General features: G+C 34.9%; 1 protein-coding gene across 1 annotated transcript in view; it reads left to right on the top strand.

The window, feature by feature from the left end:
• LOC121381325 (liprin-alpha-1-like) overlaps positions 1–12,875 on the top strand; it is a 131,385-nt gene that overhangs the window by 90,896 nt on the left and 27,614 nt on the right. Inside the window, 6 exon segments of the mRNA XM_041510586.1 lie at positions 7,469–7,552; positions 8,266–8,460; positions 9,587–9,663; positions 10,142–10,223; positions 11,529–11,746; positions 12,449–12,506. Coding sequence (XP_041366520.1) covers positions 7,469–7,552; positions 8,266–8,460; positions 9,587–9,663; positions 10,142–10,223; positions 11,529–11,746; positions 12,449–12,506 — 714 coding nt within the window.

Here is a 12,875-nt window from a genome sequence, read left to right as displayed (position 1 = left end):
TTGTTGAGAATTTTAGTACTTGATTTAGTAAAAAACGGTACACCTTAAGAATCTTTCATCAAGTATTACATACGGTCTTAGTGAATTGTCAAGCTGGGTGGGCTGGGATAAATGACAAAGGGCAGACTTACTTATCAAAGTGGAGGAGGGTATGATTGACATATTTAAAAAAAATAATAATAAGTTTGACATTATAATGTTCTGCAATCCTGCAATAAATGAGTGAATTCTAGGTGTGAATTAAAGTTCTGGGGCCCATTTCAGTAAACATCGTAAGTTTACGTCTGCGACTAGCAGTTATACCGGTCGTACGTTTACACATGTTTGGCATCTATTCCACGCAGAAAACTACATCATTGTGGAAGATGGAGCATTTTAAGGACAAAATAAAATAAAACGTGTACTTCAAACTATATTAGTGTTCTGTTAGTTTAATACGAATCGTGGTTTAGTCATAGATTTGCATTTACGTGCAAAACTAGGCCTACAATGCTTCGTGAAATTGGGCCCAGACTTTAACTTAAAGAAATAAGGTCACATTTTAAACATTTTAATTTGTCAGTTTTTTACTCCTCCTTTTTATTATAAATTTTTAAAAAGAAGAAGAAAATGATTAGCTAACCTTTGCTTCTTTCAGCGTGCCTTACTTGCAGTAATCATTGATGGTTTTTGCTATTGAAGTTACTCCACTTCTCATATAATTAAAGTCTCTTGCTGCAATATAAATAGCAACTATTTAATTTTTGCCTATTTTTGTTTTCCTCGTTATTTTGAGCTTAAAATACCTTTCATTATATCTTGCTTGCTATATTTCAAAATAATGATGCATATTACCTTTGTTGATTCAGAAATCATTATCCCCAGAGCCTACATATATATTATATTTGATAAATATTTCATTATGGGTTGGTGTTTACATTAAAATTGTCATTTATTAATTATTTTTCTCGGTTTTGGTTTTTATTTTGGAACATCCTGTTATGCAGGGTTGTTTGTTGTTGAGATGGTGCGGATTAAAGCCTGCCGATTTACTTCCTTTGTAAAACACTTGTTTGAAGTTAATTTGTCATGGGGTCCATTTTCCTTCAGTACTCCACACAAATGGTATATCAAAGGGCATGGTGTGTACTATCCTGTCTGTGGAAAAGTGAAGAGATCTCTTGCTGCTACTAAAAAAACATAGTAGCTTAGGCCAAACAAAATATATTTCTGGTCTCTGGTTAGCACACGCACATCGACATTTTCTTTTTTTAATTTTCTGCGTTATGACGTCGATTTTTGCCAGAAATTAAAGACCCAAGCCAGCATGTAGACCTTGCTTTAATAAAGCACAGTCTATATGCTGGCTTGGAATATATGCTAGCTCGGACCATCAGCTGTCGTTAATTTCTTTCTAAAACAGGTCCTGTTGTTCTTAATTAGTAGCATGGCTTGTTTTAAAAACATTTATGGCTAAAGTCGATGTCTTAAAAATTGCCTTGGCTATGTGGAAAATTATAATGAAAATATTTAGGGTAGCAAATCAGATCGACCAAGGCAGACAAAGAGGATGTAAAAAACCTAAATATACCCACCTTTTCTGGAACTTTATTCTGACCATAGACGTTTTTTTTTTTTTTTTTATCTTTTCTTTTTTTCTTCTTTTTTTTTTTTTTTTTTTTGGGGTGGGGTGGGGGGTGGGGACCTTATGTGATATCAGCAGGTTTCATTTCTTACTTTCTAGACCCAATTATTACACCCTGGATGCCTAATACCCAGTGTGCTGGGTGTTACGAACACACATTCCTTTCAGTTCATTTTTGTTACATCAAATACAAGCTATATTTTATGTATTTTTAATCCCGGATGGAATGACAAAAGTTTGCTGTATTAAATGGGTTTTTGTTTTTATATTACATGGTTAATAAAGAGTGTATGCCTTTTTACCAACACATTTTCTTTTTCATAAAGCAGAATGAAATGTAAAGATAAACAAAATTATTATAAATATCAGGAACATATTTTCACCATTAAATATTTTAGAGAAAAAAAACCCAAAACCCCAGCAGATTTCTTTCTTTTTTTTCTCATTTTTTTTGTGGGGGGGGGGGTAAAAATTGTAAAGATAAATTATATATACTGTATCTGCTAAACATCTCAAAACTAGACCATCTATAAGTTTTTTTTTGTTTTTTGTTTTTTTTTTAAATTTAACGACGCACTCAACACATTTTATTTACGGTTATATGGCGTCAGACATATGGTTAAGGACCACACAGATTTTGAGAGGAAACCCGCTGTCGCCACTACATGGGCTACTCTTCCGATTGGCAGCAAGGGATCTTTTATTTGCGCTTCCCACAGGCAGGATAGCACAAACCATGGCCTTTGTTGAACCAGTTATGGATCACTGGTCGGTGCAAGTGGTTTACACCTACCCATTGAGCCTTGCGGAGCACTCACTCAGGGTTTGGAGTCGGTATCTTGATTAAAAATTCCATGCCTCGACTGGGATCCGAACCCAGTACCTACCAGCCTGTAGACCGATGGCCTGCCACGACGCCACCGAGGCCGGTAGACCATCTATAAAGTGGAATATTTGCAGTTTTTAAATATCAACATAGAACATAACGTCTCTTTTATCACATTTTTTTACTTGGTCCATGGGCGTCCAGTTAAAAGGGCTTTTACTATATATGTATACATACATATATTTCGTGATTACAGTTTCACAATTAAATGTAAGATTGGAATTTGTTCTGTTCTTTCTCTCTGGTTTTTTTTTGTTATATTAGTCAACATTGAACTAACTAAACCTAACATGTTCAAATATTTATGTGGGCAGACAGTCAGTTGCTGCTGTGCTATTAGTTCAAAGCAAATATCCCTTGCATGTTGATGCAGTTAATATCTTTATAATGGCATATTTATTGATCAGGGAATTTCAGTCTATATTATCACCACTTACAAAAAAAATTTTTTTTTAGCTGCAGGTTAAAATATACCAATCACACTAATTGCATCAGCATGTATACTGCACCACAATAAGAAATGGCACAAATCTGCTGTACATACATATACAGTACAGAAGAAAAAATCTTAATTGTTTTTAAGAAATTTTTGGTAATTTGTAAGCATTAGATGTTTAGCACAATTTATGTGTCCTCAAAAGTCACACATTTCAACCATTTACAAACTTTCTTGTTGGTTTGAGACCAATTTATTTGGTGGACAGGAACTTTTTTCTGCCAGTGTATGCCTAATTGTAAAATGTTTATTCACAAAATTTGATCAATAATATATATTGTTTAGCTTTCTCCTGCTATGAATAGAACATTAGAAGTTACACAAGTACAATCAAAGCTTCTATAACTGACACGTTGTACAACAACTGCCTAGGTATTTAAAGGCACTTAAGGATTGATTTTGTTTAAGTATACTGCTACATCATTTAAGTATACTGCTACATCATTTAAGTATACTGCTACATCATTTAAGTATACTGCTACATCATTTAAGTATACTGCTACATCATTTAAGTCCTATAAAGGAGACCTTTTTTAATGGCCAAATTGAATGGATTTTAAAACTCTTTTTGATAGTTCTAATTTAACAAACAAACAAAAATCTCACAGGTGTATGAAGGGAGTAGCAGATTTACATTCCCTAAAGCAAACTGAATGGATTTTTAGACCTTTTTTTATGGCCAAATTAAATGGATTTTTAGACCCATTTTAATTGCCAAAAATAGAATGTAATTTTAAACCCTTGTACAATATTTCCTGTTTCTCACAATATAGTGATGTTCTACTTAAACCAAGTCTATCAAGCATTACTCATTTGACCCTTTTTAAAACCAAATAATCAAGTAAAACTTTCATGATACTGTACAAATGAACACAGTACAGTCACTTTTCTTCTTAGGGTTTAAGGTAGAACTCCCTCTCCATTAACCCCCCCCACCTCACCCCCCACCCCCCAAAAAAAAAACAGAAGAAAGAAGCAATTTGGCAAAATCTGTAGCAAAATAAAAATTAGCCAAACAGTTAAAATGGCAGCAGATTTACAAAAGGGAGTTAGTTTTTTTGTGAATTAGTAAAGCAATATATTTGCCAAATTCAGATTTAAGAACAGCTTAAATTCTGCTTTCTAACTCTGTGGCTCTTGGTACACCAAATTAATTTCAGTTTACATTTATGAGTACTGTTTATTCAAAGACTGACAATAATACATTTATGTTACAGTCAATCTGATACCTACTGTTTTATTAGTATTTATATCTGGAAAATTAAACACACTGTTAGAAAGATCTATATAATTAAAATTGTTTTAATTATTTTATGCAATCAAAATTCATATAAACTGTAAAACTAAGCCATAGTTTATCACTTGTATTGTTTTAGTATTAATATTTGATAGTTCTAATATATAAAAAAAAAAAGTTTTAAAAATCTCATAGCTGTACGAAGGAAGTAGCAGATTTAAGTTCCTCAAAGCATGTACCATAATCAAAATCGATCTTTGATCAGTTGGGAGTGAACTGATGGTCGTCGTAAATATTTGTCATCTGAATCCTAACACTACCAGCCGGTGTTTCACACTTGGTGCATCAAAGGCTGTGCTTTATGTTACAATGTCTAAACTGTAATTTACTAATGCGAACTTAGCTGGAAAGCAAATGATCAAGATCATATATGCACACATTAGATTCTATATCAGTCATTTTAGTTAATATTAGAAGCTGGTTTGTACTTCATTTCAAAAATGGATGGGAAGGAGGTATATAATAGGGTGCTTGTCTGAGTCATAATCGGTGGACCCAGTGGGCTTTTTGTTTTTAATCCTAACCCATATCATTTCAACTTATTTTCATGCTTATATCCAATTAGGGTTCAAGCATGCTGTCCTGGGCACACACCTGAGCTATCTGGGCTGTCTGTCCAGGACAGTGGGTTAGTTGTTAGTTGGTCAGTGGTTAGTGAGAGAGAAGAGGATGTAGTGGCCTTACACCTACCCATTGAGCCCTTAAGAACTCGCTCTGGGTTGGAGTCCCTACCGGGCTGCGAACCCTGTACCTACCAGCCTGTAGTCTTAATCACGACACCACCAAGGCCGGTTAACCCATACATCACAAGTGGTATATCAGAGGCTGTGTTATATGCACAATTCTGTATATACGGGAACATGTATATAAAAGATCTCATGTGGCTATTTGGCAGCAGGGTCTCCTGTCTCACTCGATGCGCGGTCGGTCTGGGATCGATCCTCTCTCAATATCTGTGTGGTCCTTAACCATATGTCTGATGCCATATAACCGTAAATAAAATGTGTTGAGTGCGTCGTTAAATAAAACATTTCTTTTTTTCTATTTTCCTGTCTCACTCACCCACTAGACCAAGTGTGGAAATAGCCATAATGTTAAACCTCCAATAGCCGCAGCTTTCAATATGCTATTTCGTTTTTAAAATGAAAACGGCTGGATTGACATTCTTTCCTGTGTTGTCCCTTGGGTGATTTTCACAGACATGTCTTAGATTCTTAACACCTGATGCAAAACAATATTAGGTTTGCTGCAGGTTAAAATACAACACTGATTAAGTCTAGCTGTATTGATTGGGTCTGTGAAATAACTTTGCTAACCTATTTACAGTATGTCACATAAATCTCTCATTACTTAAATAACATTGCTTGTAGGTTCGGCATTGGCAGATGCACATGTCCCTGTTAGTCTATGCATTAAAGGTATTCTTGGAAGTCACGATAAAGCAGAATCTGTTTTTAGAAAACAAAATTAAGTGAAATATCAAATTGCACATTCAAAAACACACAGAATTATTTTAGTTCTATTAGTTAAGCGAATTACAGATGGTGTAGTAATGATATTTAAAACAAAATTCTTGTAAAAAAAATAATAACATAGACAATGTAAAAAAGAAATTGTAATGTTCTTGGTGACACTTTTTAAATTTAAAGTCTTGAAAAATCTCCATTCTCCTCCCCACGTATTTTTATTGGAGTACATAACTCTTTTCTTCCCAGGTGCATAATAATTTATAACTAAATTTCCACATATATTTAGACATCAAATGTTAAAATGTTAAATGTTAAAATGCTACCTCCCCCAAAAAGAGAGAGCAAAAAAAAGAAGAGCAAACCCAAATGTGTTTGTGTTGTTTATGCAGTATTTGCTAATTGCTAAATACTGACACTGATGGATGTGTTGCCTTGTGCAAAATAATTCGACGATTAACCAATTTGTGTGCTTTAGCTGGCTCCATTCCTTGAGCTATAATTTCCTGCATTATTGAAGAACATATGCTTTGATTGCTTTGTGCTGGAGGTAAGGTGCATGTTGTCATACAAATTAGAAAACCGTTGTTTTGTTTCTCCAATCTCTATGGTACATGTATTAACAAAATGGCGGCCAAAAAACATACAAAAGATGTTGTTTTTTTGTTTGTTTTTTTTTTTTTTTTTTTTTTTTTTTTTTTAAATATATATATACATGTATATTGGGGTTGAGGGGAGTGGGAATAGACAGGCTAAATTCCTTAAATCCATTGGTCTAAAATGTCGGATTGAATTTAGGGCTCTAGTGGTGTTGTTAAACAAAACAGACTTTTTTTTTTTTTTTGATTTTGGGGTTTATGGATTCTCTCCCAGTCTTCACAACTCTGAAGCTCATGTTCCAGTACCCTGTTTGCCACATATCTTTGAGTCTTAGGTGATAATTGGTATCAGGTGATTTTCATTGTGAACATTGAACTCTTAGGACCATTGGTCTTGACAGTCTGGACTTGATTCTTTTATTACTTCTGATCCCATCTTTCCAAATCTGTATTAAGTGCTGAAACCTGTCTTAGGTGGGGGGTTTTCATTGTCTAAGGTGCGTCATATGTCTGTGTTGTGATGAAATTAATTTTTTTTTTTTTTTACTTAATTTGCTCCAGTTGTGGTCTTAACATATAAACCTTGTAACCCCATGTGCATGTAGCTTCCTATGATCTTGTTCTTTGAACTTTTTAAACCAACCCATGTTAGTTTGAAAGATTTTTGTTATTGTATGTTAATCCCGAATTGGTCTTTTGGGAATATAGGGCTATTTTTAAATAACAATGTTGATCTGGCCTAATCTCGAGCGTAGAGTGCAGGAAGTTTTGTGAATCTTTTTGCTTGAAGCAAAATAAACCAGACTTCTGTTCTGCACTGTTTGAAGTAAAAAAAATAAAACTTGAGGTTTAAAAAAAGAAGTTCATACTTGTACTTTCAAGATAATCTTTTGCATGTTTATCATACTTGTATACATGAAATAACATTTCATCATGCACATTCATTTTAGTAATTTTAACAAAATGTTTGTATTAAACAAATCATATTCCATCAGTTGGTTATAATTTTTATCATTGTATACATGTATATCTGGTTTTTTCTTTTTTGTTTACTGTAAAAATCTGTAAATGTATGTTAATTTGATGGACTATTTTTTCAGGCGGAAGAACAGCAGGGCTCAATAGAAGAAAGACTGCAGACTCTGGAATCCAAGTTAACAGAGAAGGAATCGGAATTACAGAGGGTATGTACTGTAAATACAGTGTTTGAGTTTGGTTTAAAACATTTAAGTGTCATAAGGACTCCCTGTTTGCAAATCATCTTGAGAGCCCACCTCTCTAAACCAGATACCTCTTAAAACTGGACGTTTTTCTTGGTCCTGAGGATGTCCAGTATTTAGAGGAGTTTCACCATATGTATACACACACACACACACACACATATATATATATATATAAAATATCCCATATTTTACTGCTGTTCAGTTGGCTTAGTGTACATGTACACTGGTCTTTGTCCAAACCGTCTGGATTTGTTTGTAAACTAGCATGATATCAAAGACCCGTCTAAAAACAATAGCTTGGGTGTCTAATCTCTCAATGAGTATACCGGCACCTTTTGTCAGTCCCCATTCTATCTGGTTTAGACAAAGAGTCCAGCATTTTTGATGACAACAGATTCCTGCACTCATCTTTTAGACCAAAATTGTTGTGATAACCGTAATTTTCCTTTCCTTTGCTTTCTTCACTGGGATATTGAGGTCACATGATCGTAAGATTAGCCTTTTCTTGAAATATTTGAAAATTAACTTAAGATTCGTCTTTTGTCTGATGCCTGAATATAAGTACTACCACCCCCTCTCCCCACCCCACACCATTTCACCGATAGCAATTTCTTACATGTTTATATGTGTAAATATTGATTAAAAGTATATTTAATTTTTGCGTTTTTCTGTAGGCACGGCAACGGGACAAGCTGAATGGGGAACACAACAACCGGCTGTCGTCGACTGTGGACAAACTGCTGTCGGAGAGTAACGAGAGATTACAGCTTCACCTCAAGGAGAGAATGGCTGCCCTGGAGGAGAAGAATCAGCTGACACAGGAGCTGGAGCGGACGAGAAAGGCTCTTGATGAGACGCAGCAAGAAAAGGTAAATCTAGTCTCACTACTACAGCCATTGAGATGCAGATCATCTTGCAATAGCAGACCGGCCTCGATGGTGTCATGGTTAAACCATTGGACATAAGGCTGGTAGGTACAGGGTTCACAGCCCGGTACCGGCTCCCACCCAGAGCGAGTTTTAATGGCTCAGTGGGTAGGTGTAAGACCACTACACCCTCTTCTCTCTCACAAACCACTAACAACTAGCCCACTTGCCTGGACAGTCAGCCCAGATAGCTGAAGTGTGTGCCCAGGACAGCATGCTTGAACCTTAATTGGTTATAAGCACGAAAATAAGTTGAAATGAAATGCAATGGCAGTTTTTATACAAACAATAACAAAATAAATATCTGTTAATTATAAAAATGCTGTTGCAACAGCTTTTTGGGATAGCACTGCTGATTGCTGTCATGAATCTTGAGGGCTGCTAATACTAACACTGGCAGATTCGGTGGCAGGTGATCTTTCTCTCACCCCTTGTTTTGGTGGAACTATATAAAAATGTACAATGCAAACACAGTTCTCCAATAAAGGGGGAATCTCAAATGGTGACTCCCTTTCCCAATTTGCTAAAGCCATGAGCAGGGTTTGTACAGAGTCTGGAAAACCTTGAAAAGTATGGAATTTTGAAAATCCATTTTCCAGACCTGGAAAAAATATGGAAAAATACCTTTTTTTGTGAGTTGGTTTGGAAAAGGTATGGAAATTCGTCTTTAGGACTCATGTAGAAAATTTCTGTTGCGTGAAACTGGCGGAATCTGATGATGTTTTCCAATCTTGGCACTAACGTACATTTGGGAAATCAAGACTAACAATTGCCGACATTTACCGAAGATTTGTTGTGCAATACAGTGAGTCTTAAAAAAAAATATTTTGTCTTGGGGAAAAAAGTCTGGAAACGGTCTGGAATTATTTTGTTTCCAAGGTGTATGAACCCTACATGAGAGTGAAAGTCATATAATCTATGATTGTAAAAGGGGAGGAGTCTGCAGGAATTTGTGGCCTTTTTTTTTTTTTTTTTTTTCATTCCCCCCCCCCCATATTTTTATATAATTTTTTAACGTTTATCATACAATAATATTTACTGATGGAAGTTTATGTGTTTATTTTTTCAGGAAAGAATCAATGAGGATCTTATGAGGTACAGAAAAGAAGTGGAGATTCTCAGGTCACAAATTGAACAAATAATGAGGTAACATTAGATTATTCTGGCATTGTCAAATAAAATCATAGATGCTACTAAATTTAAATGTGTGATCAGTAGTTTAAATAGCAAGGAAAATATGGTATTTTAGGTTTGTTTTTCAATATTATGTGCAGGTCTTTTTGTGTTATGACTAACAGGAATATAATGTTTCAGCTTTTTATCTGATTTCAGCTTTTTAAAAATAAAATAATTGTAGAAAAGCAAATAGGATTTGATGTAAAATGTTAAAAAAAAAGGTATGGTACAGAGATTTCAGCTTCTTAAAAAACTCATTTTAGCTTTTATTTTTAAATGGATATCACTAATGTTAATCACTAATGTTTGATTATTAATTTAGTTTATTTAAATCAAGATTAACTTTTTTACAAATTTAATCATACATGAATAATGATTGTTTTTTTAGGAAGCATCAATAACGGTTATATTTTTAAGGATTGATGTGAATAATGATTGTGTTTTTCAGGACTGGTATGGGTGTTGAAGAAAGTGTTTTGCGGCGTGTATCACGGGGTAGGGAGCAGGCTCTCATTGAAGACCCATCCAAGGTGAAATCTCGATGCATAATCAAATCTGTGTTCATATGTTTTAACTGTCAAAAAAATTGCATTAATAGTTTGTAGTATGTTTTCATTGTCCCTTTTGGAATGGACTGCATGATTTATGTAAAAAGCTAAATAAAAAGCAAAATCTGTTTGCATTTATAGATATAATTTTAAATTGTGTTTAGTTTAGTGGTGGAAAAGGTTATAGATCCCTTTCAGTGAATTATCTTCCCTCACTCATTCAGATTTGCAATCTACAAGTGGTATACAGACATGAAAACTAGCTAGAAATTGTTGATTTCAGCACTACCCAAAAGCTCTTAAGAGACTGCATAGTTTGTCTGCATTTTGTGTCTTGTGTCTTAAATTAATTTTTATCTCTAGGTATATCAAAGGTAATCATATTTACTGTCCAGTATGTTGGGAAAATGTAACTAAAAGATTTCTTGCTACTAATAGCATGTGGTAGCAGCAGTTTTTCTTTTTCTTCTCATTATCCATCCATGTGTCAATGCAGAAAATCATTGTTAAAAACATAATCCCTGTTTCTTTTATGTATGGACAATCATTGTTAAAAAGATAATCCCTATCTTTCTTTGATGTGTGGATAATCAGGACATGCAGATCCAGAGAAACAGATGATGTGCTGTGACATCATTAACAAACAATAACTTTAATTTCAGGAGTAATTTTTTACCTGTGAAAATACCTGAATCACTGGATCATCTCTCTCATTTCCTAACACACTTGATGTTTAGAAAATCTATTTTAACAAAAAAAAATATATATATAGTCTAAATGGATGTTTTTTGTTTGTCTGTCCTGTTTTGTTTTAATGACAACATTAACAAACAATAACTTTAATTTCAGGAGTAAATTTTTACCTGTCAAAATACCTGAAACACCTGATGTTCTCTCGAGTTTCCTAACACACTCGATGTTTAGGAAATCCATTTTAACAACAAAAAAACATATACAGTAGAGTCCCGTTGGGTCGAACTCGGAAGTGTCGAATATATCGCAATGCTCGAACCAAAATCAAAGTCCTGATTTACACTTATACATTGTTGACCGAATGGTTGGGTCAAACACCATCTCAAGCAATTTCTTGAACTGCATCGCTTGAACCAAAAACAAAGTCACCGAGTTAACACTTACACATTTTTGACCAAATGGTTAGGTCGAACTACCGGGTGACCCGATCGAACACTTTCTTGAGCACTGACGGGGTTTCGAGCCAACTTTATTCAACTGTAGACTAAATGGATGTTGTTTGTTTGTCTGACCTGTTTTGTTTTAATGTTGAAGGTGAACACTTTAAATGAACAGGAGTGGGAAAAGCTGCAGCAGGCCCACGTACTGGCGAACGTCCAGCATGCGTTTGACACGTCCGACACGGAGGGCACTGACGACAACGAGTCCATATTCGGCGCCGTCGACCTGCTGTCACCCACGGGACACACAGATGCACAGACGCTGGCGTTGATGCTGCAAGAACAGCTTGATGCAATTAATAATGAGATTAGGTGAGTCTGGTTTAATCGTTGGTATCAGATTGTGTATATATACATAATTATATTGGATCTATTGCTGGAAGTTTGATGATATTACAGTGGTGTTGGTTACATAGAGTTTGTTTTTATGTTCAACATCTACTGAAAAGTTCGTTTTCTTTGACTGGAGCATATTGATTTATTAATCATCAGCTGTTGGATGTCAAATATTTGGTAAATTTGGCATATAGTCTTCGAAAGGAAACCTGCTACTGATTGAACTACTATCTCTCTGTCTGTGTCTGTCTGTCTGTCTGTCTCTCTCTCTCTCTCTCTCTCTCTCTCTCTCTCTCTCTCTCTCTCTCTCTCTCTCTCTCTCTCTCTCTCTCTCTCTCTCTCTCTCTCTCTCTCTCTCTCTCCCACTGTCTCTGTCTCAAATCTCAAAACTACAGTTTGTTTTTAGGGGGTGGGGAGAATAGTAGTTTAAAATATGTTGAGGCACAGTTAAAAAATATTCCTTTCCAAAGTAACTACTTTTTAATATATGTATATATATATATATATATATAAACATATAACACCAATTTGTAAGACATAATAAAATTTACGTAATGTATCTTTAAATAATTAAATTTGTAAATTTAATTGAAATTAATCTTTAAATTAATAAATTTATGTAAATTTATCTTTCAATTTAAAAAAAAAAAAATATATTTTCTTTTTTTTCTTTTTCAGATTAATACAAGAGGAGAAAGAAAGCACGGAGCAAAGAGCTGAAGAACTGCAGAGCAGGGTAGGGAGCGGAAGTCTTGAGGCAATAGCCACGGCATGGTGGGGTGGGGGTGCAGGCGAGTGCTCGTCCCCGCCTCTCAGTGGGCGATCGACTCCCACGCCTAGAACTAACAAGTCGAGAGACTCTCTCCAAAAATACAACACTGTAAGTCTGGGAAGTGCTATCCGGGCGCTGTAACCTCGGACATGTTTCTACTGGTGTGGTGTGTTTTCATTGGCTCGTGTAAATATAGCATCTGGTTTTCCCCATCTACAATCCCAGCACTTTTTTATTTATTTTCTTTATTTATTAATTTTTTCTTTCTTTATTGTTTCTTTTTTTTATTGTTTCTTTTATTTCTTCTTTGAAGATTTTGGTGTGTTTTTGCAA

The sequence above is a fragment of the Gigantopelta aegis genome, chromosome 9 (genome assembly GCF_016097555.1).
Source record: "Gigantopelta aegis isolate Gae_Host chromosome 9, Gae_host_genome, whole genome shotgun sequence".
Lineage (NCBI taxonomy): Eukaryota > Metazoa > Mollusca > Gastropoda > Neomphalida > Peltospiridae > Gigantopelta > Gigantopelta aegis.
Note: the sequence above shows the minus strand (reverse complement) of the source record. Positions and strands in the feature narration are given on the sequence as shown.